The sequence below is a fragment of the Eptatretus burgeri genome, chromosome 11 (genome assembly GCF_056783735.1).
Source record: "Eptatretus burgeri isolate ZD-2024b chromosome 11, Ebu_testis_v1, whole genome shotgun sequence".
Classification (NCBI taxonomy): domain Eukaryota; kingdom Metazoa; phylum Chordata; class Myxini; order Myxiniformes; family Myxinidae; genus Eptatretus; species Eptatretus burgeri.
Genome location: NC_140971.1, coordinates 91,275,055 through 91,301,825, shown reverse-complemented (window position 1 = coordinate 91,301,825; position 26,771 = coordinate 91,275,055). Strand labels below are relative to the sequence as shown.

General features: G+C 46.6%; 1 protein-coding gene across 3 annotated transcripts; it reads right to left on the bottom strand.

Moving 5' to 3' along the window:
* Positions 1 to 333: 333 nt before the first annotated feature.
* Positions 334 to 25,157, bottom strand: LOC147017613 (aquaporin-3-like). Of its 3 annotated transcripts, none has more exons than XM_085847349.1 (6): positions 24,714 to 25,157; positions 12,351 to 12,474; positions 11,246 to 11,383; positions 9,976 to 10,079; positions 1,266 to 1,483; positions 334 to 1,088 (listed from the first exon to the last, which is right to left on the bottom strand). In XM_085847349.1, the coding sequence occupies exons 1-6, from the start codon at positions 24,819 to 24,821 to the stop codon at positions 893 to 895; spliced, it is 888 nt and encodes a 295-aa protein (XP_085703475.1). In that variant the 5' UTR covers positions 24,822 to 25,157; the 3' UTR covers positions 334 to 892. The 3 variants fall into 3 exon arrangements, with proteins under 3 accessions (XP_085703475.1, XP_085703477.1, XP_085703476.1); XM_085847351.1 differs by lacking the exon at positions 24,714 to 25,157 and adding an exon at positions 24,450 to 24,597; XM_085847350.1 differs by lacking the exon at positions 24,714 to 25,157 and adding an exon at positions 17,803 to 17,824.
* Positions 25,158 to 26,771: the final 1,614 nt, after the last annotated feature.

The window sequence follows — 26,771 nt, the reverse complement described above, 5'->3', positions numbered from 1 at the left end:
AATATGGAGCGAGTACCGCAGCAAACGTTCCTCGATCAAATTTTTTCCCTGCAACCGCGTTGTCACGAGAGATTATACAGAGATTGGCAGATCTTACATCGAGTTAGATCGTCTCGACATGAGGAATCTCCAATTTATTTATTTTATCAATTCACGTTGGCCCTCGGGCCGCGCGGTGGAGTTCACGATGTGAACCACAAACACGCATCGGCAAGTTATCACTGGAAAAAAAAATAACACAAATAATTGGTGTGTTATAACAAAACCTCTCCCATCTTCCAACTGTCAAGCTTCCTTTGAGGAGTGATGATACATTCAAACTTCGACAGAAGCTGTGGTGAGAGCACAGTTTATTATTAAATAGCAAATAGTTCCAAAATTTAAACCGCTGAACGAAAGCCAACTGATGCGTAACCAAAATGTAAAGCAGAGAAGGATTAAAAACAAAGTTCCAAAAAAAAAAAACAAACAAACAAAGAACTATTTGGCAGCAAGAGAAAAAGGGCAAGACCACTACAAACTCAGAATGGTTGAAAAAAAAAAAAAAAAAAAAAAAAAAATAAAAAAAACAATAAAATAAAATTGGGAGAAGGGACGACAAACACACGAGGGTAAACATTTGGCACGGGAATGATTTCAGTTGCAGAACATGGACGTACAATTGACTTAACACTTGGCATGTTGTTAATAAATAAATAAAAAATTCCCTGCCAAATAGAAAGCAGATCGAGTGTCGTTTTGGGTTTCCAGAAAATGCAAGCACCAGGAAAACGGTATGAGCACGAGGATATAGAGACAAACTGCCAGCAGGTGAAGAAATGGCATTTATGCAAAGATGAGGATAAAGAAGATACACGTAGGACGATAGATGCAGGACGGAGGAGGTTCGAGTCTAGGCCACCGTTTCGGCAGCGTGAGAATCAAATTTTCGCAGGTCATAATGCTTCTCTGCGTCCTCTTTGGTATTGGTGCCGGTGTCAGACGAAGAGGGATGATGCAACTCCACAAACAAGATGTAAGTGAGTGCGCCGAGCACTCCGCCGAGCAGTGGTGCGATGATTGGAACCCAAAACCAGTAGTTACCGTGCCTAGGGAACACGACACAAACATGGACATCTTTCAGTACCGCTTCACGTGTAATTATTCAGACGGACAAACATCATTAAGTATGAAAAACTGCATTTTATGGAAACCGTGTATCTCGACATTTCCAAGTCCCCCTCCCCCCCAGCAAGTTTTGTTTGTTTATTTGAATCGCCACTCACGTAAAGACAGCCCGTCCCCAACCCGCAATAAGGGTGAACAGTCGAGGGCCGAGGTCGCGTGCAGGATTGATGGCGTAGCCGCAGTTGTGCCCCATAGCCATTCCAATCACGGCAACAACCAGCCCAATAATTACAGGTGTCACCCCATCAGGTGGTGCTGTGTTTTTCTTGTCGAGCAAGGCAAGTATGCACAGAAGTAGTGCAGCAGTTCCCATAACCTGCCAAAGTGGATCAAGTGGAAACGGTGGAGGAGTTTGCAATGGAACACCGAGCAGAATTTACCCTTTAAATAATATCATTGCACATTCAAAGCCATACATCATACATGCTCTTTTGGTGTCAGATTATCGACCATGTGGATGGTGGCACCTTATCATCCCCTCCCCGACTGGCACAGAACATGCTCGCCACAAATCCCATCGACTCAGATCTGACATTGCTAAGGAACGAAAACTTTTGGAATAAGGATTCATTAAATCTTGAGAAAGTTTTTTATGAACGCTTGTTCCTCCAATTAATAATTGATATTCGTCTAGCCCTTACCACGAGCGACAATAAGTGAAACCAGGCATCACACAGCAAGCCGATATACCGATTAAAAAGGAAAGCTGATATTCAACATTCTTACAATTACAACATCTACAAGTGCTAGTTGTTCAATAGCGAAGTGAACAGTACGTTATACAAACGTCGTCGGTGCATGGCTGTCCCTACACTTTGACCTCACGTGCAAAAGATCACTTTTTCCAAAACTTAATTGTGAACTCGACGGCTGGCCACAGACTGGGCAATCTTGCATCTCACCCAGTCCGTCCTTGGCAAATCGGAATTTCTCACAATCAGAGCCTTTGTCCATAGGAATACTGCTCTCCACTAAAGGCTGATGCTGCCACTTGCCACCCCTCGTCACCAGAATGCTGTGGAATCCGGAGCTCTCAACCTCATCGGCACCTCTTACAAGGAAGTTGAAGCAGAAGGCCCACTGCTCTCCCAATGCAGAGGGGAACGTGCATGGTGATCTTTTATTTTATCCCCCCCACCCCCCATGTATCCCCTATATACTAGGCTTACTCAAGCCTGGTGTTGGCGTAGTGGTTAGGGTAGTGGCTTGGGATCCAAAAGGTCCTGAGTTCAAGCCCCGTTGGCCGCTTCAATTAATACACACCAGGAGGTTGACTCAGCCTGTCATCCTTCTGAGGTCGGCGAAGTGAGTACCAGTGTACTGGGCCCGGTGTATGCCCCGGTTAGAATAGGTGGACCATATCCCTGCGTCATAAGAGGCGACCAGGGTTGTGTAGTGCAGCCATCCTCTTTGTGATATATCAACCCTTCAGCCCTCTTGAGTGAAAGCATTCACACATTCTTCCAGTAACCCTCTCCTTGTTAAACTCACAAATTCCAGACCGCTTGCTCACATAATTATAATCATTAATCCCCTTTCTCCTTAACTTTCTGGATATCTTTGCACATCAAAATCAAAGTATAATTATGTGCATGAGAAGGTTTTGGGGCCCCAGACATGTGTATATATATATTTGAAATAAATAACTGCTGCAGTTGCATCTGTAATGTTGGCCCCACCCTACCCCACTCCCCCCTTTCCTCCCCGTTGTGCTGTTTGGGCCTAATTTAGCCCACATGAAGCTGTCAGAAACATTTCATCATGCATGCAGGGATAAGCAATCATGGATGGCATGATATTCCACTTTGTTGGTGGGTTATAAGAATGGGATCGCCAAAGTGAGGCAGCACCACGAGTACAGGTGCCGCAATCAAGGACTACCGGGAAACGTCCAACACAGTCGGAGACCCACTCGTCCCGCCGATACAAACACCAGATCTCAAAATCCACGGCCTACTTGCATTATTCCCCATTCATGCGAGCTATCCTTCCTCCCACTGAGGAATCCCTTTGTTAGTTTGCATATCCCAATTTCCCTGCCTTCAAATCTTTGTCGTAACCAGGCTTGTGGGCCACAAGTTAGCGATATTAGAAATGTAGTCCATGCGTGTCAGAGTGAGGGCTCCATGTTGGATGTGGACCCCCATGTAGAACAGAGCTTTTTATACATTTATTTATTACTTCCCCCATATTTTGTTATAAAACATCAGAATTCATACAATCTTAAGCATGGAGAAATCTCCTTTTCTGCCATTGCAACAGTTGGACAAATCTGCAACAGAACATGGAAAACAGCATGTGCATGGATACAATTAGCCAATCACAGTTACATTATCCGGGGCTACACCCCACACGGGCAAGGACTCACAACCACCGCAATGCTTGCCATGGAGAGTGGCTTGGCACGCGTGACGACATGATCTTTGCTTTTGCTTTTAATCTCGTTGTTTTTGTGCCTTGCACTGAAATCAAAGATCATCCTTTTCTCGACCTCCTCCGTAAAATGGCCTTCATTCATTCCCTGGTTCCGAGATTTTGTGGTCATTGTGCACAAACGCTACAACTGGTGTTCAAACTCATTCGACATACCACCACCACCATCTCTCTATCGAGTGCAGCCTGTGGCTGCTGGTTGCATCATTGGTTGAGACGCGGCTCTGCCGCTGATGCAGTGTCCCCCTTACCAGTACACTGGTGCTCATTTTGCCGACCTCGGAAGGATGACAGGCTGAGTCAACCTCCTGGTGTATTTTTTTAATTCGGCGGCCAACGGGGCTTCAACTCAGGACCCCAGGATCCCAAGCCGCCACATTAACCACTAAGCCAACACCAGGCTACCACCATCTGATTTGACCAATGCCTAACTGGCTTCCTCTCTCCAAAAAAAAAGGAGATTGTGTCACTGTTCTCACATCTCCTCCCATGATCTGTTGCTCAAAAGGCTTGTTGCTCTCAATTTGCAGGCAGATCGGTGGCCTACCTGCTTTTTACTGTCGCGACTCCAGCCCTCGGCCCTCCAACCCTCCACCAGCAACTCCGGGATGCACGCATTCTCCAAGAAAACCCCATCCTCATCGAACTCCCAAAACGCTCGACCACTGCACACCAACTCTTTTGGGTCCTCGCTTCTCCAATCCGTTGAATTGCATTCCCAAAGTTGCTCTCACTCTTATCTCCAAAAAACTTCAAGCAGGCAGTGCACTGCCATCCCCAATTAAGTCTCATGGTCTTCATTACCCCCATTAACCTTTCCTAACCCAATCACCTTACGTGCTAGTTTCAGCGTTTCCTCCTATTACAGTGTTTGTTCATTGCCGTAATGTTTGTCCCACCGTCAGATCTACCTTGCTCTTCCATGAACCTCCATTTTGTGAAGGATATATATAAATAAATAATACCTTACGCACATCGTAGAACATTTTGTACGAGATTCGATAACGTCCGAAACACCGTCGCAGTATCTTCGCAGCATTATTTTGCCGTGAGCGAGCGGTCGTCGATCCACATTTTCAACAGCCACTGTTGGCCGTTCCAAATGTAAAAGGACAGTTATAAATAAATATTCTCGTATTCGAAAAGTATCAATTGGTATTCAACATCCAACAAGTGAGAAGCAATCCGACCTCGTCGTCTGCCGACGAGAGGCAGGGTTCGTGACCGCGTTCCCGTCAGTGGCTCTGAAACTCAAGGTCGCAGGCCTCCCTCATTTTAGCTCAAAGTGTATCCGAGCCAGCAATCACATCGTTTCGAAAACCTCTGGCCCTTTATAGAGCGATGGAAAACAAATCTCTGTCCCTGAACTTTGACACAATTGTGTGTGTCTTTTCTCGTACACGTATTCCCTTTCTGGAAGCAGATTGTGAACTTGTTTCAACTGTTGTTAAATAGCCCTTGTTCCGAGATATGTAATACTCCACCATAGGCTATTTTATGCATTAAAATAAACAAATAATTACCTCCCTACCAATGGCAGATGGAGGTTACGGTCCCTCTCCCCCATCTGTTTACCTGTCTGTGAGAGCAGGGTACATCAAAAAAGTTGTGGACAGATTTGGACAAAACTTGGTGGACAAGTGAGGTTGGTGACAAGAACAAGCAGATTCGATTTTGGTGCGCGACGAGGACAAATGGTCCAGATGCAGGTCCAGCCTATCAGTGGGATACAAAACAAACTGTTGTGCCTGGCGGAGGTATGCGCTCTACCGAGTGCCGTTCTCGTTGGGAAATGTGATGTCGACTAATGGAAACTGCCGCACCGGTGATAGTGTGCAAGCAGCACTGTTAGATGCAATGTGGAACCATAAATTGGTATAATTGAGTGATTATTGCATTTCCCAAGAAACGGGGGGGAAAGATCAACACCGTTTCCCAATCCTATGCAGCTCTCATTGCCTTTTCCTTTAATATCCATTGTGCCACCTGATGACCTCAACAGGCCAATTACACACCTGGCAAAAAAAGGACTAGCTGGGAGGGGGGGAGCACCGTTTCAATAGCACAGGGAACGGTGGCACAATCGATTTCAAAAGAAAAGGCAGCGAGTGAGAACCACGTAGGATGGGGAAAAACAACAATTATACAATTATACCAATCTCTGATTCTACAATCGAATCCGAGTGCTATTTTTACACCATCAGATGAAACGAATGCTTGCGACACGTGACTCCCAACCGTTACAAACATCTATCCCTGGACAGGATAAGCAGCGGTGGGGACACATCTCCAAAAACCACTCTCAACCATTTCAGCCTCTACTTTAAGAATCAATGTGGCCTCTGATGATGCACGGGGTACAGTACGTACTTACGTTGCCCATGTTGGACATTTTGTGGCGGCAACGAAACGTCTTACAACTTTAACTTTGTTTATTTCTAGTTTAAAGGATCATCGAATTCCTATCAGACTTCATGACCAGAGTTGGTGTCAAAGCCACCCGATGCTCGCCTGTTTATACATTCATCGTTTTTAAAAGACTCGTCTAATAATTAATTTTTTTTTTTTTATAAAGCATTGCAGTGAAGTCTGATCCAAATAATTTCAAAGCAATATATGTATTTGTATATTTTAATCAGTAACAAGAGTGCAAGTGAGCACAATATACGCCCGAACAAGAAGGTATATACAGAATTGTGCAACGACATGGAAAACAGCATCCTGGTTGCCATGGCAACCACTTTAGATGACGAACATACGTCGCGACACACTGTCTCCACAGTCTGTACCTATGTACCAAATATGAAACGTGAAATTTGAAAACTTTGGGAGTTAGAATGTGGACAGGAATGGACGGACGGACAGACAACAGGTATCACATAATCCACCCCGATATATATATATTGTTGTGGTTACCAGATTCGCAAACCACCATTCAGGTCCCTTAGGTGAGGTATCTCGGTAAGTGCATGTGTAGTTAGGCCCAAACCCGTTGTCTAGTGGGAATACATGTCATTTATACGTGCTGCGACTCTTCAGGATAGCCGTTTTTCTTTTACTATCTTTATTTTGGACCAACCGCCATGATTACCATCACAACCACAACATCAACCACCAACCACAACGCCGCTTCACCACAACCGCCACGACCTTCCCGTCACACCTCGCAACCGTAGCATCGCCACCGTTCTTGCCCCGCTGTGGGTACCGGTGTTGGACTCATGCAGAACGCGCGTCGAACAGCGTGTACAAAATCACGGATTTTGTGCTTCAAAAACGGATCAAAAACGACACACGCCCACTTTTTGCCGTCCAATCGGTGAGCGAGGGGCGATTTGGCCCCGCCTCCAGAACGATCGATATATGCAAATTTGTGGATCAAAAAGCCTTCACGCCCACTTTTTCTCGGGCCAATGGGGAGCGAGGTGAAAGGTCAAAGGGAGGGGGTCAAAGGCGAAGTTACGGGGGGGATAAAAGGACGGTGTTCGTCAGTCAGCAAGGAGAACGAGAACGAGAACGAGAAAAGAAGAACGAGAAGGAGTCGGAACGGAGGGGACGAGTGTGGAAGTCTGGAGCCCGAAGCCTGCAGTGGCTGGAGAAGCTGAAGAGAGTCGGACGAGGGGGTGCTCGCGTCGGTGCCAGGAGCTGCACGCCCGAGGGAGGCCGGCAGCGCGACCTGGCCGAGGTGGAGACGCACACCAGGGATAATAAAGATCCTCTATACCCCGAGCATCAGCAACCCCCTCCTGTTTCCCCCCGCGCTGAGATAGTGCGACCAAGGGGGCCCCGTTCCCACCCCCTACCAGACACCGTCCACGAGGCCCGCGGGTTGCGGGGCCATCGCCGCTCCGCGTCTCATCACCAGACGGGTAGGCCCGACCCGGTCTCGGCCTCAGGCCCGCCTCATTCTTGAGGGTATTTCTTTTCCTTGGTTTTGGGTATGTGTTGTCGGCACCGTCTGTGAAGTAGAATTGTATAAGTGTTGCCGTGTGCTCGGTAGTCGGTATTAGCTCTGCACTGTGTTTTCACTTTTATGTTTGCTTTTTGTGTAAATGGAATTGTGTTTTCTTTTTTTTTTTGTGTGCTTTTGGTGGAATTGTATTTGTGTGCTTCCCGTGTGCCGCGAATAAATGTGCTTTATTGTTGAACTGTTCTCCCGCTTCGCTTCGTCTTTTCCCCCATTGAACCCTCATCTTGCTTCACGTAAAGGGTTGGTAGTGGGCTGAATACGCCCGATAATTAATCGAACCGTCGAGGTCGACGATAACACCGCTCGGTTATTCTGATAGTACGGAACGGGTCGCTTAAGTGGCCCGTGTCCGAAGTCGACCTGCGGCGAGGTGCGATCGCCCGGTCTACCCTCCGCGTGGGTACTTAGGTAGGTCGAATTTGGCGAGCAACCCTATCCCACGTGGGGGCTGATTGGCTCGATCGCGGTGAGACCGAAAGGTCCACCCGTGACTGGTTCCCGGCGTTAGTCCGAGAGGGTCACGACTGGATTGTCCGTCCGGTGGGCGACGTGCCGCGATTCGAGTTACGTGGCCGTCAGCACGCCGGCGGGCGCGAAGACCGCAACAATATATATATGTATATATATATATATATATATATATATATATATATATATATATATATATATATATATATATATATATATATATATATATATAAAATAAAATCGGGCGTATAAAAAAATAGTGGTCGATAAAAACATTAGAAAGGAAAAAAAAAAAAAATAAATAAAAAATAAAAAAACTTGCACCAAAAACTTTAACATTTTTCACGCTGACGCCGACGCCGACGCTCACGCCGGGGGTATTGCTATAGCTCTCTGTTCTTCGAACAGGTGAGCTAAAAATTCAAAGGAGATTTTGATGCGTGATCGAGAAAAGCTCCTCGAACAACTACAATGCAGAAGATGCTTTTTTTTCTGGAGAATAATTCATCTAGTATTGCGTTCACAAGGAACCCGTCCTTGTATCTGACACACCCCTATTTGCGCAAAATAAACTGCACGTTCTCATGGAATGCAACAATGGGAAGATGAGCTGCAAGTGGGAACGGTCGTGGGAAGAGAGACTGTCCATAAACATCTGGGAGCAAAGTAGAGTTCAAATTTGGAAAAAAAAAAAACCCAATAAGTATCTTGGAATAAACAAAACAATTATTTGCCATTATGAAGCTGGAGAACAATTCAAAATGTGGAAACTTTTTCTTTGTTTGTTTACAGAATCGAAGCTCGTGGAAGAGCGAGAACCCTGAACGGATCAGGATGCAACAGGACGCAAGGAACAGTAGAGAGAGAAAGAGAGAGGGGGAGGGGGAAGATCGGGACATCAACAGCAGGGTCAAAGGACAAAATAGAGGAAAACTTGGAGAAACAATGGGTGTGGGGAGGAATGATGGGCAGGGGAGGATGCATGGGTGGGCAACAACATGGATACAGAGGCAAACTCTCAAGGAGTAAAAAGGGGAAATGTGGAAGGAGATGGGCCCCGAGATGGTTCAGATGGTTTTGTACCCCGAGAGGGTACAAAAGATCATGGTTTTGGATGGGGGATGATCTGACATGGTGAACAGCTTTATTGAAAACTTGGAGGGAAGAATGAGATTGAAGAGGATGTGGAAGTTGGTTCCTTAGGTGCCAGTTACACACAAACAACACATTTATTGATAACTGCTGGTTTCTAAGAAGGGCAAATCAACGATCCGATAAGTGGGAACACATTATGGTAAAAGCTAAGGTGATGCTCGAACAGCTAAAGGATCAAGTGGTCTAATTGGGGCATTTACAGCACTCTTAGAAATAAATAAATAAATAAAATGTCAATGGTCACATTTAAGTCCAAAATAATGTTTGCAATTTATATCAACTGAAAATAATTGATCAGCTTTTGTTCTTTTGTGACAACGTTTGGACGAGAATGCAAGAAGACAAAGGCAGTGACAAGATAACATTCTGCTAAATATAACAAAGTTGTACCAATAATCATTCCATAATGAGCACAAAAGCACAAACCGTTCCTCCGTGAGGTCTCCACATTGGCCCTGCAGCTCCTACAGATGACGCCAGCAGCACATGACTCGCAGAGACCACGATTCAGTTTGAGAGATTTTGTTTTGTTTTGTTTGTACACATAGTCGAGGCTCGTGGAAGAGATAGTACTAGGACAGTGAACGGATCAGGACACAACAGGACAAAAGGAAAAGTGTGTGGGTGGGGGGGGGGGAGGAAGGGGTGACAACAGCAGAGCCGAAGGCTCTTGTGGACTCATGGCCCCTCTAGCATGGTTGATGAGCTATCAAATCAGGTTATTTGGGTGAATTGTAACTGCAAGCTTCTGTGTGCATTACAAACCAAATGGGTTCGCTTACCTGATCAAAGAAACCACCTCCGGTGGACAAGTGGGTGTTCGGATAAGTGGCATATATTCCCGCAGTCTCCATGCTCCAGGGTCTCGAATGTTTCTTCTCAGCGTCTGAAATGGGTGGATAATTGATGGTGAAGGTTTCTGAGAAGCCATTAATTTAGTGGGGAATTCAGTATTGTACGGCAAAACACATGCGATGATCAATGTTTGTGAAAATGATACTTCTGTTTCTCCCCTACTAAAAGCCAAGTTGAGTCGTACTGGACGTCCATAGAAGGCAGGAGGCTGGAGGACGAGGGATGCATGTTCGATATCCAAGACAACAGAGCTAAAGTGGTGACCTGGGATGAACACATGCCTCTGGGGAAGATGCCGTAACAGAGCAATTGCATTAAAGCTGGCTGGTCCATTATGCAGTGTTTAGCTCGGTTACAGATGTGACAATATTCTCGCATGCCTGGTGTTGGCTTAATGGTTAGGGTGGCAGGCTTGGTATCTGAGGATGATACCAGCTTGCTGGGATGATCGAGCCATTCGAGTATCCTGCGTCGGAGTGGCGACCCGTCCTGAATTGTGCCCAATAGCCGAGGAGACTGCTTCAGCAGCACCGGTGCACCGTACAGAGTATGGTCTCAATGGAAGGGAATATTCTCGCAACTGAGGGGGGGGTGTCCAATGTCAAATGCCAAATAAAAATGGCAGAATTGAAGGAAATAAATAATAAATAAATATCTTTCAGTTTATGAAAAGAAAAAAAAAAAAAGCTAAGAAGTTTCCTTGACACTGGAATATGTGACTCTTGGTTTGGTATCGGGCGGTAACAGCGTGAACCACACGACACAATGAGCATCGCTTGCATGGTACAGCTAGATAGTGATAAACCTGGCAAGTGAAAACACAATAACTATCAACCTTTGAAAAGCACTGCAGTGACATTTTCTCAAACAACAAGCTGGTGTTGGCAACCATGTATCGGAAGGAAAGTTATCATCGGATTGGGTGGAAAACATGAAAAAAAAAAACACCGGAGGGGCAATGGGTGTTGGTTGTCATTTTGTAGTGCGACTCAGTTAGCGGCCTGTAACAGACGAGATTTTAAATCTATGATGAAAATATAATGCAGACACGTGGTGGGGGGTGGGGGGGATAGCTGGGGGGCAGCAACTGCATACACACGAGATGGCATCACATAATAGAAGCTGAAACCTTCGCATCCTTTGCTGCATTGAACCAAGCACTGGTTTGATAATAATCAAACCACAAGTTGTACTTACCCAGATAAATGAGAAAGACCATGGCGGCTCCGATGAAGGCTCCAAGCAGCTGAGCAACCCAGTAGACCAACATCTTGAGCAAAGTCAGACGGCCCAGCACAACCATCGCCAGAGAAACCGCCGGGTTCAGATGAGCTCCTACGTGGACGTGAAGAGGTACAGGTCCAAGTAAGATCTTCACGAGACATCATGCCAAGACAATGTGGTACAAATATTTTGACTTTGCATCGTTACCACAAAAATACTGCAAAACGTCGACTTACCAGGAGGTCCACTTGTCAAGCACCAAGTAAGCATTGTTACCGCCGCCACCGAAGGTGAAGGACGTGATGTTTTCACCCCTTTCTCTCTATTTGTTAGTTGATCGAAGATTTTTCAAGTAGTCTGGTCAGTCGATTTTGTTCTTCTGTCTGTCTTGCCTTCAGATCACAATTTTAAACCGATCTTAACAAAACTTCACCACGTTGTCGAGTTTGTCATAAGCAAGAAGCCTGTTGTTGTTGTTGTTGTGGTCAAAAAGGTCAACAACTAAGAAGCCATTTCTAAAATCCTAAATTTTCATCCGATTCACTTGGAATTTGAAGAGGATTCGCATATCAGGTCACTGAATTCAAGCAGCCAATTGTTTTTTGGAAGTCAAATTTGTTCTATGAATTTTGCAAGCGTCATGCTCTGCATGACGTCATCTTGATCGTTTGTGTGCGCACGAATTCGGATGAAATTTTTGTGGGCAGGTTGGATGTGTGACAAGGACGAAGTAGTTCGATTTTGGTGACGATCCGGATCCGGATCAAACTGCTAGAATTGTTTAAGCGATTCTTCACCATCGAGAGATCGGGCTAAAAAGAATATAGAGCACGAAATGTTGTACTTGAGCAGGTATTGCATGGCAGACGTATGCGCTCTACGGGGTGCCCTTCTAGTTTTACTTGATTTGCATGAGCCTTCACCTCGAAACATCGAAGAAAACAAACTTGAAGCATACACCACATGCAAGAGTCAAAATGCAAACCATAACTTCATTCGATCAGCTTTACGCTTGCATAGCCACCACGACTCTCCCCACCATCATTGTGCGACCAAAACATCCATTTTGATGACTTACCAGACACTCCACCAGCGATGTAGCATCCCATCGTGACTGCCAAACCAAAAGCCAGATTGACAGACAGGAAAGGAACACCCGGGCCATGAAAGACCATCTGTGCTACGGATCCGCAACCAAATAGCTGTGGGAAGGAAAGAAAGAAAGTATTGATCGGGTAAAAACTTGTGAAGCATTTACAGCTTTGTTCATCACTTTTAACGGCAACAATTGCTGAAAGTGACCCAGGAAGTACTGCCGACGTCAATGTCGAGATGAACACAGTTTTCAACATTCTTGTGAAAGCAAACCAGTGACAAATGCACTCGCTATAAAGTCCAAAGAGGAAAATAAATAAATAAATAAATATATAAACGAGTCGTCTCAAAGTCAACCCGAGAGACTGCTGTTCAGAGCTTCAGTGCAACAACTGGAACGGTTTTGGCTCGAACGCACTGCGCGTTGTGTTGGAATCCTGACGATATTGCAGATCAGATTCCGACATGGAGGATATTCCAAGGACAACTTACCCCCGAATAGTGCCTGGTGGCAGCGGTGTGGAAAACCCCCGATTCTCAAAAGGTCACGACGATTTCACATATTACCTTTGCGGTGTACAGAAACCCTGCGTTGAGCGACTCTACCTTAAAGCTAGCTTCACACTTATAACGTTAGTATGCATGATAAATAATACACGTTTCAACGTCGTTACGGATCTGGTCTCGGGGGGGGGGGGGGGTAAACCACACGACTCACAATATCACCGTCAACACACACAGGTGTGATTTGTTCTACCCACCGCTGACCCTCACACCTGCAGTGCATGTTGCATAGGTAAGTGACGGTTAACCTTTGGGGTCAAGAAGATCCATTGCTCATCCTTAGTTTCCCCCAAAACTCCTAATGCTCACCCATAGGCTTAGGAGCCATATTGTATATAATGTATAGCAAAAATGTTTGACCTCTCAATATGCTGCGTAAAACACATTCCCTTCTCTTTCCTCCAAACACTTCCAGAACCTTCTTCATTACATAACCACACCCACACCCTTATAGCAGGAAAGTGTAAGAAATAAAGACGATGGATATAGGTTTGTCCCTTTTTCTTTCTCCAATCTATGAAAAAAAAAAAAGGCTTCAACAAGTGATAACCAAGTGTACATTTGATCAACTGACGAGGCCTGCGAGTTGATCACCACGACGTGCCCCTTTCGAAAACTGACACGCACAAATCTTGAAAGCCGCTTGGACTCGTTTAAATAAGCATCGTTTTACAGCAATGCGGACACGTTGACGTTTGAACTTACGATAACCTTTACTTTTACATTCAGACAGTTCACACAACCATCGATCACTCCACTCAAACGTATCCATCCACAACTTTTTGAGATATCCTGCACACAGACAAACAAACAAACAAACAAGACATGGACGGACAGACAGACAGAGGGGTGAAAACATAACGTCCTTCACCTTCGGTGGTGCAGGTAAATATGTCGTCCGAGTCTACGAAACTGTTCCGAATTTTGTTTCCTCAGTTTTACTTCACTTGCCAAGCTCGAGTTGATCTCTTCGAATGGTCACATCAGCAAAGTTCAGACTGCCCTCTCCACGAGCCGCGCACTTCTCCTGCCCTTCATCCGAACATGAATCCGCAGACATGTTTGACATTCTTTTCAGATAGCAAAGGTCTTCTCCAAAAGGTTGCATTGCTGTTTAAAGGCCTCGAAACGTGTTCAAAACATCATGCACGGCTCGGACCAGTCCGAACGCCTCCACGAGTTTAATAGCCGTGATGTTTCACCACGGAGCTCCATATGTGGGTGCCACAGGGGCAAAGCTTGTTTGAATGTGTGATGTACTTTAATTAACAGGAGGGGTACAAAAACACTTTTGTCATTGCCATAATTAATTAGTACTTTGTCGACCATGCAACATGCAACAGGATGGTTCAGATGAAGCATGCTTACCTTTCAGCTCTCTAGTCTGCGTTCAATTCCTCACCAGACTACAAAATGTTGGATCGGTGCTTCACAGGTGGGGCATTGCATCAAAAAGGGGGGGGGGGGTCCATTCCTCGGATGGATATTAAGCTGGGTGTCCCATCTGCTAGCATCACTTGATGGAGTGGACGTTAAATATGCCGTGGTGGATTTCGTGAAGTGTAGAGGAGTAATCACTGGCACTTTCGATTCCAAATTCCTGCCACGTTCGGTGAAACTTGAGGTCTGGCCGGCCGATTCGTCAAAGACGGGTTAAAAAAAAAATTCCCACGCTGAACTCACAAGTGAGAATAGTTTGGCCTTTTTGCAGTAGTAGTAGTAACAGTAGTTGAGCATGTGTACTTTGTGTCGGACCAAAATAGCAATGATGTACAGTACAAAAATGCATCACAACACTGCATTGAGCACCAGTTCAAAGCAGGTGCACAATCACATCTTCATGTTCCGATACAATGTGTCTGTTGTTGTTTACTGGTCTGAAGGTTGACGGAGATAGATAGTTTTCAGCTCTGTCTGTCTGTCTGTGAGCACAATATCTCAAAACGTAATTCGGACGACACTTGGTGGACAGGTTGGGTGTTTGACAAGAACAAGTCGATTCGATTTTGGTTAAGATCCGGATGCAGATCCAGCCAATCAATGGGATACAAAACGAACTGTTCAGGATGTTGGAGGTATGCGCTCGACCGAGTGTCTTTCTAGTTATTCATGTTTTCCCCCCCAAAAAATGAACAAAACTCGTAGGAGCGGCACAGTGAGCCAAAACAATGCATTCATTCAACAATGGGAAAAATTAAAGCCACGACTTCCTAATGCATCAGTTCTTTTTCATGAACATTAAACATCTCAAAGTTGGAGTTACAGCCTCTTTTGCTGGTCTTTATTCCAGGTTTGCCTGAACCCTTCTCTACATTAGGCATCTTGTTTGGCATGACAACAAATCGTGGTGGAGGACAGCGTTATGCCATCAATTAATAGTGGCTTGTAGCAAGGTATTATGTACACATTTAGGACACGGGGGACCAAAAAAAAAATGAAAGTCAGTGTATGATTAAGTTTTGCATATCATTTTGTTCGCCAACATCATGGGGATTCAGGATCTATTTGGCAAGAGCTTAATTCTTCCTCTTTCTATTGCTCTCACAGGGTCAAAGTTGGTTATCAATAATTATCTGTATCAAGGAACACTCGTATCATTCTAAAATTGGTCTGTTGGCTTAGATATGTATTATACACTAATTGGAAACCACATACATGGAGAATATTCGGTTTACCTGATATTTGACCTTGAGCGAAGAGGTCAAGGTCATGTGAAATTAACAAATTGATCAGTGTTCATTCAGGTCATAAATATATATGCACATAAACGTAACCATAGAAATACATGCTGTTATGAACCAAACTAACATCTTAGGATTAAAAGTTCAGATTTCTTAAAAACGTTACGTACTTCCTAACGACCTTTGATGTTCTGTATACTGAACACAAACTGGCCTTTGGTATTGATTTTTATATCATAGGGTCATCTTGGTAAACTTATTCTATGGTTTTAAAATCAAGCTTAGAGCTACCGGTAATTTTGTAGCAGCTTGGTAAATACAATTTGTTACGGACTTCCTAACATTTTTTGACCCAATCATGGAAGTGAACCTAAAAACTGGTATTTTTTTTTTTTTTTTTTTTTTTATACCTTGGTCGAGGCTCGTATGAGAGCTAACACACAACTCACAGCAAGGAGGCATGAGACAAGAGGGGCGGGAGTGGAAGGGACAAAACATTGGGGAACAGACACAGGTGAACTGTGGAAGGGAGAGGGATGGGGAACATGGCGAGGGGAAGATGGACATTAAAGGGACTTTCAGGAAGGAAAGCAGGAGAATTGAAGGAAGTGGGCTTGGGTGGATTATCGGGGGTAGAAAAGATCGAGGATTTGGATGGGGGAAGATAAGAGGTGGTGGTGAACAGCTGTTTTGAAAGCCTGAAGGGAAGAATGGGAAAGAATAGAGTGAGGAAGTTTATTCCAAAGGCGGGAAAAAAGAGGAATGAAAGAGTGAAGATGAGCAGTGATTCGTGATTTTGGTAGTTTTACCAGAAGGGGGTTGTTGGCGGACCTTGAGCGCCCTGTGGAAATGTGGTGGGGACAAATCGCAGAGAGAGCAGGGGGGGGCAAGGCTGGAGAGGAGTCGGTAGAAGACAGAAAGACAACCGACCAACCTGCGGTGATTGAGTGAGAGGCCCAAAGACTCAGCTTCATTGCGGGAGATGCCAATGATCTTAAAAGCCCTGGTTTCGACAGCGTGAAGTCGAGAAAGGTGGGAGGCAGGAGCACCAGCCCAGAGGGGAGAGCAGTACTCCATCAGGCTACGGACAAAAGCTTTGTAAGTGGTCAGGAGCTCAAGAGGGCCGAGGAAGGACTTTGCACGACGGAGGATTCCCAGTCGGCGACTGGCTTTTGAGGCAAGGTTGGAAATGTGACTTTCCCAGGAAAGGTCATGGCAGATAGTGAGACCCAGAAGCTTGAAAGAAAAGACTTCTTCCAGAGGATTGTTGAGAAAGTGGATGGGGGGGTTTTGTAAACGGTCCTTTCGAAGAGACATAGTGAGAGTGTGAGATTTGTCTGGATTGAAAGACATGTTCCACGTGTTGGACCAGTTTGTGATTTTATCCAGATCTGCAGTGAGCGAAGAAGCTGCTGCTTGCCGGTCTGAGGGATGACAGATGGTACGGCAGAGGGTTGAGTCATCGGCAAAGAGAAATAGAGGATTTTCCAGAGAGTCCGAGAGTATGTAGTAATGATCCATGTTGAAACTTGCCATTTTAAATCATCACTTTATGCAGAAGTAAATTGCTATTTAAGATGTTCTATCAGATGCATTTCAAATTTCTGGAATAAGATGTTGTAAGCTTCACTATGACTGGGGGAAATTTTGCAAAATCTGAGATTTTACACATTTGAAGGTGCCAAGATATGCAGAAGGTCATAAGAAATGTACTGTTTCGAGCAATTGTTCTATTCTTATGTATAATGATATATATCAAACAAAAAAAAATGCATTTTCAACCATTTTGGACAACATATACAATCATACATGTAAACCCATTTCTAAAAAAAAATGAGCTATAAAAATGGGGAAAATAGCCTGTGTTTGGATAAAAAAAAAACATGCTTTGGAAGCAACTATATCCATAGGACCCAGAGCGAAGTATACATTTTCTGAAAGCACAGACACTTGGGCATTATATAACATTAAGATTGTTTATCTTATTAAAACTGGGTTCAATTTCTAAGCTTTCTCCTCATTTAGGACCACGGTGTACACAATACCAGACTACAAGCCTAATAGTATGTTTTGCCTTAATGTTATGGCTTGGACATCGACAAGTTCGATTATGTTTTAGTTTTTTTTTAATTTATTTATTACATTTTAAGAAATCTCTTCGTATTCTGTAAATGCTCATATTCTTCTTGCCTTGCGGTGGCTTAACCGTTGAGGTGGCGAGCTTAAGATCTTAACGTCCCGAGTTGAAGCCGTCATGCCATAAACGACACCAGGTAGGTCGACTCAGGCCGTCATGCTTCCAAGATGGGAAAGATGAACACCGGCTGTGGGAAAATGAGCCAACAGAGTATCCTGCGTCAGAGTAGCGACCTGTTCAGGATTGTGCCTCCGGCCAACGAGCCTGCCTCGGCAGCACTGCACGCCCGATGGCACGAGAGGAATGGTTACTTGTCATCATTATTATTATTATTATTGTGGGGTCGTCCAAGGGGAACGGTTCTGGCCAATTTCTTTCTGAAACCACATGGCCAGGCCTGTAATTTGAGAAGCAGGAATTTGGAATTTATTCAGGGTGCCAGCGACGACTCACGTACTCTTTCATACCAAGTGCATACGAAACAGCAGGGTGAGTTTATAATCAAGTCCACGAAGCTTAAAAAAAAAGGCAAGTGTGCGGATCTCCGAGCCATCCTGCCATCCCTTTTCGGAACCACACGTGAAAAGGAATTGGAATCGATTGCCAGTTGCACGTCCCACAACTGAACGATTGTAATAAATACCTCGGGCTCAATCTCACCATCTCTTTGGTGACACATTTATCTTTGATCAAAATCAATTGACTTTTGATGACAAAATGCGCCGTCCAGTTTGTTTGGAGATATTAATACGTTCATGAACATCACGCAGCCAGGGTACAATTTCTGAACCGCCACTCGCCAATACGTATTGTACAAGCGATTCATCGTGGGAAGTCGGAGATTATATGCAACCGTTTCAGCAATCACACCAACAGTCAACGACAGGTGTAAACGACAACATTGTAGACCAATCAAACATTGATACTTTCCTCAAGCTCCTGATTTTGGACAAGAACAGAATACACCGCTGAGAGCGGTCCGGCGGATGCCAAGATGACTGGACCAACGGAAGAACGTCGAGCGGCCCGCAACTCATTCCACAGATCAGTTCAAATCAGACGGATTTCTGGAAACATCGTCATGACTCCAAGATTACAAAAGCATCGTGCCGACGACCCAGGTGAACTTATAGCACTGCGTGATTGTGCGAACACCTTTTCTTTCATGAAAATTGAAGCAACGGTCCTTCCGGCGAACCATCTCTTCAACGGAGAGCTTGTGTTGCATCAACGAGTTAATTATAGCCACACACTCGGCGACACCAACTGGTCTACTGTTACAATGTTCATTAGGAACTCGATCAGTCACTCACTCACTCACTCACTCACTCACTCTCTCACTCTCTCACTCTCTCACTCTCTCACTCTCTCACTCTCTCACTCTCTCACTCTCTCACTCTCTCACTCTCTCACTCTCTCACTCTCTCACTCTCTCACTCTCTCACTCTCTCACTCTCTCACTCTCTCACTCTCTCACTCTCTCACTCTCTCACTCTCTCACTCACTCACTCTCTCTCTCAGTGTCTGGTGGTGCACGGGTACAAACAGAAAAATAATAATAATAATAATCTTTCCAAGCAATGATAAGCAGAGTTCAAACAGTCCTCACGAAGTTTTAGAATCCCTCATTTGTGCTGAGAATCTGTTGTAACTGACGTCACAAAGACGCTCTATTAATTGACCCACCACCCCCGAAATAATCCTTCAAAAGGACTTTGAACTGGCGGTACCATCTGCTTTGGGATACAAAGGTCGCGGTGGATCATGTCCCCGACAGGCCAGATCTTCACGGAATCCTCAGCAGACCACGTGCCGACGCCTCAACCGATATCCAATCCCCTTTTTCTGCGACGTCGATGCGACCCAGAGTGGCGACTTTTAACCGGAGACCCCTGGTCAGTGAGCCTGCACTCTCAAAGGCAAATACATCGGTCTTCGATAGAGTTGTGCGAGGATGGAATAATTATTCTTGTTCCCTCATGATGGAAGAAAAAATTTTTTAAAAAGGAAATGTCCTTGGGGAAATACCTGGCAAAGTTTTCATTCCAGTGGTGCAGGTGTATGGCACGGAAAAGGTCTACCATGATTAACTAGCAGAGGTGGCATTAGGGCCATGCAATTGCAAGGGGGCCCACCCGACCCACCGCGTCAACAAGGGCCCCACCCGACCCACCGCGTCAACAAGGGCCCCACCCGACCCACCGCGTCAACAAGGGCCCCCACCCGACCCACCGCGTTAACAAGGGCCCCCACCCGACCCACCACGTTAACAAGGGCCCCCACCCGACCCACCCCGTGAACAAGGGCCCCCACCCGACCCACCCCGTGAACAAGGGCCCCCACCCGACCCACCCCGTGAACAAGGGCCCCCACCCGACCCACCCCGTGAACAAGGGCCCCCACCCGACCCACCCCGTGAACAAGGGCCCCCACCCGACCCACCCCGTGAACAAGGGCCCCCACCCGACCCACCCCGTGAACAAGGGCCCCCACCCGACCCACCCCGTGAACAAGGGCCCCCACCCGACCCACCCCGTGAACAAGGGCCCCCACCCGACCCACCCCGTGAACAAGGGCCCCCACCCGACCCACCCCGTGAACAAGGGCCCCCACCCGACCCACCCCGTGAACAAGGGCCCCCACCCGACCCACCCCGTGAACAAGGGCCCCCACCCGACCCACCCCGTGAACAAGGGCCCCCACCCGACCCACCCCGTGAACAAGGGCCCCCACCCGACCCACCCCGTGAACAAGGGCCCCCACCCGACCCACCCCGTGAACAAGGGCCCCCACCCGACCCACCCCGTGAACAAGGGCCCCCACCCGACCCACCCCGTGAACAAGGGCCCCCACCCGACCCACCCCGTGAACAAGGGCCCCCACCCGACCCACCCCGTGAACAAGGGCCCCCACCCGACCCACCCCGTGAACAAGGGCCCCCACCCGACCCACCCCGTGAACAAGGGCCCCCACCCGACCCACCCCGTGAACAAGGGCCCCCACCCGACCCACCCCGTGAACAAGGGCCCCCACCCGACCCACCCCGTTAACAAGGGCCCCCACCCGACCCACCCCGTTAACAAGGGCCCCCACCCGACCCACCCCGTTAACAAGGGCCCCCACCCGACCCACCTCGTTAACAAGGCCCCCCACCCGACCCACCGCGTTAACAAGGGCCCCCACCCGACCCACCACGTTAACAAGGGCCCCCACCCGACCCACCGCGTTAACAAGGGCCCCCACCCGACCCACCGCGTTAACAAGGGCCCCCACCCGACCCACCACGTTAACAAGGGCCCCCACATGACCCACCGCATTAAGAAGGGCCCCCACCCGACCCACCGCGGCCGGTTCATGGTTTCAGCGCCCACAAGCTCATCTCTGGACTTGGTATTCCAACGCTGGTGGTTGTGGCCAAGGAGATTGACCATGTACTCATTGATGGTCGCTGGAGGATTATCCAGAACTGCAGGGTCTACCAGCGTGCTCGGTTAGGGTTACTGACTACCGGCTTGTTGTAGCAACTATTAAGTCGCACCTTAAATCCAAGAGAATGGTACCATCCCAGCGCAAGGCTGGATGTTGGCAAGCTCAAGAATGAGAGGGTAGCTGAGGAGTTTGCGAACACACTGAGTGGACACTTGGGGGGTCTTGGAGAGTTGTGGAGTGCCTTCAAGACCACCGTCCTTGATGTGGCCGGTGGATGTCTTGGAACTCACCGCAGGGCAAAGAAGAATTTCGTCTCTCAAGGGCCACTGGATACCATTGACCAGAGTCGCAGGGCCAGGCTGAATGGCAGAGCTGAGCTGTTCAGGGAGCTGAGGCATATAACTGAACGTGCACTGAGGGTGGAGAAGAAGGCCTATGTGCGAGGAATCTGTGAGGGGGGTAGAGCATCACCTGTGGACAGGTGATTCTCGTCCCGCTTTCAGGGGAATTCACACATTGCGTTCATCCAAGCCCATCCCTCGGAGCACTGCAGTTAGAGCAGAGAGTGGTAGGCTCTTGACAGAGGAATCCGAAGTGAAGGCCCGCTGGGCTGGTTACTTTGAGCGGTTGTACCGGGCTGATCCCCCAGCTGTCGAGTTGGATGTCAGAGCTGTTACAATCCCTATTGCTCACCCTCAAATCAACTGTGGTCCACCTTCATTTGTGGAAACACAGGCTGCGATGAACCAGTTGAAACGGGGCAAAGCTCCAGGGATCCGACATCCATGCTGAACTTCTCCAGGCTGGTGGAAATGCTGCACTCGTGTCGTTGCATGCAGTTCTGTGCTCTGCCTGGAACACAGGCATCATCCCAACTGACTGGAAGAGGGGCCTTGTTGTTTCTCTCTGGAAAGGGAAGGGTGATCGCCAAGACTGCAACAACTACCGAGGGGTGACGCTGCTCTCAGTGCTGGGCAAGGTCTTTGCTCGGATAATTCTCGATAGGGTTCGCCACCATCTGCTTGAGCACCAGCGTCCAGAGCAGTCAGGCTTTACACCAAAGAGGTCAACGATTGACCGTATCCTTGCACTTCGTGTCCTCACCGAACGCAGACGAGAGTTTCGGCAGGGGCTGCTTGCAGCCTATGTTGATCTCTGTAAAGCGTTTGATTCAGTGAATCGGGATGTCCTCTGGGAGGATTCTTGGTCTTCATTGGGTGCCACCAAAACTGATTGATCTGATGTCTGAACTATACTTTGGTACTAAGAGTGCTGAGATGTGGTGGTCCCATCTCTGACTTATTTCCAGTTACTGGAGTTCGTCGGGGATGTGTACTGGCCCTCACACTACTGACCTGCATGGTCCCTGAGCCTCAGCTGCGGCTGTATGGACATGTGGCTCATTTTCCTGACGCTGATCCTGCTCACCAGATTCTCTCAACAAGGGAATCTCGTGAGTGGAGGAGGCCAATAGACCAACCACGTGCCTCATATTTGCAGCAGGTTGATCGGCATCTCAAGTCGATGGTGATGGGCCAGGCATCTGCCTGGGGGGTGGGGGGGTGCTATGGCCAGACGGAGGACCCTGCAGTACGGGCGGAAAGTGGATGCAGCGACGCGCTGCTCTGATGCATGCCCCCATACCTGACCTGATCAATCCCCATACATGACTCCTCCCATTTGCTCCAACAATCGATCTCCATCCATGACCCTCCCCTTTGTTCCTCCCTCCTTCTAAAGTTTTGCCTTCTCTCACTTCCCATTTTCCAAGCTTCCATCTCTTCATTTCATCATGCACACCCCCCCCCCCTCCACCCAATCACCACTATGCATCTGTAATTCAATAAATCAGCCCGTTACCCAAAATACTGCAAGCTAGAATATTTTCACAATAATTTGAAAAATAAAACAAAATAAAAATAAATAAATTCTTTAAAAAGTAATAATAACAATTAAAAAAAAAAAAAAAACTTCCATCGGTTTCCTATTTGAAGATCATCCAAATCATTGAAGACCTTGAACACCCCACCCCAGTCAAAGGTGAGAACAGTTAGAGATCCTTTGTATGCAGTAGAGTACTGAAAGGACAGAGACCGTAGGTCCTGCATGCTTGTCCCAAGTGACGAGGACCCGCCTCACTCAACATCCTATTCCTGACCTTTCAACACCGGGGTCCGATCCTTCCAAGAACTACACGGAATTCCAGACGATTGGAAAACGACCACCGCTTCCAGCCGTGCTACTAACCAGGTTGGTGTCCGCGCAGGTGATGGATGAGCTTGAGGGTTGAACAGGACGGACTTCAACCACCATGGACCTCTCGCAATCTCAATCAGCAGAGTCAGTGGCAAAATTGTGTTCATCCCACAAGGAAAACGTCCTGGGATCAGAGGATTCCCCAAAAAGTCGCACGTTCATTGCACCTGTAAATCCAGGCTCGTCGATATAGTACGTACTGTGACGATGGGTCGATGATCACATCGATCCAAGCTGTTGAGTGCTGGGATCACGACACCAACAGAAAAAAAAACGTTTACATATTACGTAATATATAATCAGCGTCACCGCACGAAAGAAAATCCGTTTACATATTACGTACTATATAATCAGCGTCACCGCATAAAAGAAAATCCGTTTACATATTACGTACTATATAAGTGTCACCGCACAAAAGAAAATCAGTTTACATACTATTTTAACATGTGTCACCTCGATGGAAAATCCGTTTACATATTACGTACTATATAAACATCAGCGTCACCGCACAAAAGAAAATCAGTTTACATATTTACGTACTATATAAACAGCGTCACCACACAAAAGAAAATCCGTTTACATATTATGTGCTATATAAACATGCGGCACCTCCATAGAAAATCCGTTTACATATTACGTACGATATAAACTGTCACCGCGATAGAAAATCCGTTTACATATTACGTACTATATAAACATCAGCGTCACCGCGCAAAAGAAAATCAGTTTACATATTACGTACTATATAAACATCAGCGTCACCGCGCAAAAGAAAATCAGTTTACATATTACGGACTACATAAACACCAGTGTCACCGCGATAGAAAATCCGTTTACATATTACGTACTATAAACATCAACATCACCTCGATGCAAGAGGGACTATTTACAAGATGGCATCCAGTCCTTAACAGCACCAATTCACGATGCGACACTTGACCCCATTAAGAGGGCAGACACCCCATTCGAAATCGGTGTCACCTTGGGACCTTAAAATTGGCGCGTTGGTACTCACTGTTGCGGAACTCTCCCGACACCCCAAGATGCTTCATCAACCGTCACTCTTAATCTTCCATAATAGACCTCCTCGACCAACTCGTCGTACTCCTCTCAACTACCAAGCACCAGCCTTCGATCCCGATCATAAGCACCCGGGTTCATCCCCCCCAAGACCCCCACTATTCCGTGCCATCAGAGGAGCAGCGGCACTCACACGGGCTTCATACTGGAACAGCATGAAGGATAAACGTTGAATGAATAAGATAACTCATTCACTCACCACCAAAACAAATGTTCCCAAACCTTCGGCGAACGCTTCTCGGATTAGGGGGTTCGTGACGCGCATTCGCTGTGCGAGGACCCGCAGCTTGCTCCCTCCTGTCGACATGCTGGAGACCGGGGGGAGGGGGAGGGGTTATCAGGTACTCAGAGGCGGGAGGAAGGAGTTTCGGACCAGGTGTGTTAAACGTAGGACATGAGGGATATGCTGGAGGACCGACGGGGTGTTGGGATGGGATTAACGACGGGAGGGAAAAGAAGCTCAACAACAGGTGCTCAGATCCCCACCCCAAAAAAACACAACAACACAAAGTTAGCAAAGCAACTAGCTCGTCAGATTTAACTAATTTTAATCGCAAGTTAATTTAACGACTCGAGTCGTTCGCCCGTTAAAAGCACGAACAACCAAACAGCCGCTGTTCATGACGGCGCACGTGTCATCCTCGTCCACGATGGTTTATAAACAGCATCATGGGCGAGGCCTCGTGGATTTCCATTGGCTGATGTAAACGTGGGCGGGGCCTCGTGGATTTCCATTGGGTGATGTAAATGTGGGCGTGGCCTAAAGAGATTGACGCAATGCAATTGGAGATACCGGGAACTTTTCCCCACGCGCAGGTGTAGTAATCCCACTCCGGTGACACACACACACACACACACACACACACACACACACACACACACACACACACACACACACACACACACACACACACACACACACACACACACACACACACACACACACATCATTGTTATTCTTCTTTCGTATAGAGCACAGGGCTGCGGGTGCAGGTAGCATCATTTTCTGGGGGTTGGACTGTGCCGCTCATGCAGTGCCCCCTATAGGTCATGGCAGTGAATGTCTATGGTACTAATTGGCGAACGGAGTCCCTGGGATCTTTAACATCCACCAACTGACTAATGCTGGCAGACCGGACCTCCCGTTTAACGTCCATTGGAGGGACGGCACACACGTTGATGCCTCACACACTCCCTGCGAAATACCGGGATTACAGGTGAGAGTTGGGGCGAGATTCGAACCCAGACGACACAGCTACAGACAGCCCAGAGGCAGTTATCCTGCCAGGACGCACAACAGAAACAAGATGTCTTTACGTACCTTGATGATCGTCCTGCGACTTTCTCGCTTCATAAATTATGATGATCTGTCACCGGTATGGATGTCCTTCAAAATGTCCAATTAACGGACGTTTGAACCCTGTGTCTGTGGTTCTGCATGCAATTTGCAGTCCATATAGATATAATATACTGCAATACATTCGTTTCGGATAAATTAATTAGATTCTCACCTGTGCATAAGTCACTGAACAATGATACCATCCGAAGTCATGGTGGACTCAGAACTCATGGTGTGGGATGATACAAGTTCCACCTATCATTCACCTATGGTGATCAATCCACTCGTTTGTATATTTATGATATCCATCTTCTCACCATTCCACACTGTTGATGCAGAGTTCAGAGTTAGCAGGAAGGTATGAGCAGAGGATCGTCATGATGAATGGAACCTGAAGATGCTCCAGTGGAATTGAGATTAGTGGTAGGCGGAATTGATTCCAAAATATCCGATTCTCAATTCCAAAATATTGGATTCTCTATTGCAAAGGATTGGATTCTCGATTCCAAAGTATTCCATTCTAGATCCAAAAGTATTCGATTATAGATCCCAAAATATTTGATTCTCGATTCCAAAGTATTGGATTCTCGATTCGAAAGTATTCGATTCTCAATTCCAAAATATTTGATTCTCGATTCCAAAGCATTCGATTCCCAATTCCAAATTATTAGATTCTTGATTCCAAAGTATTCCATTCTCGATTCCAAAGTATCCGATTCTCGATTCCAAAATATTTGATTCTCGTTTCCAAAGTACTCGATTCTCAATTCCAAAGTATTCAATTCTAGATCCAAAAATATTCGATTCTCGATCCCAAAGGATTGGATTCTCGATTCTGAAGTATTCGATTCTCGATTCCAAAGCATTCAATTCTCGATTCCAAATTATTAGATTCTCGATTCCAAAGTACTTGATTCT

What these genes read in the sequence shown, in the direction of transcription:
- LOC147017613 (XM_085847349.1), bottom strand. Translation starts at nt 24,821, where the DNA reads ATGTCGACAGGAGGGAGCAAGCTGCGGGTCCTCGCACAGCGAATGCGC. An exon ending in CATCGCTGGTGGAGTGTCTG is followed by an intron (nt 11,384 to 12,350) that starts GTAAGTCATCAA and finishes ACGTCCACGTAG; the next exon opens with GAGCTCATCTGAACCCGGCG. An exon ending in GAGGTGGTTTCTTTGATCAG is followed by an intron (nt 1,484 to 9,975) that starts GTAAGCGAACCC and finishes CCACTTTGGCAG; the next exon opens with GTTATGGGAACTGCTGCACT.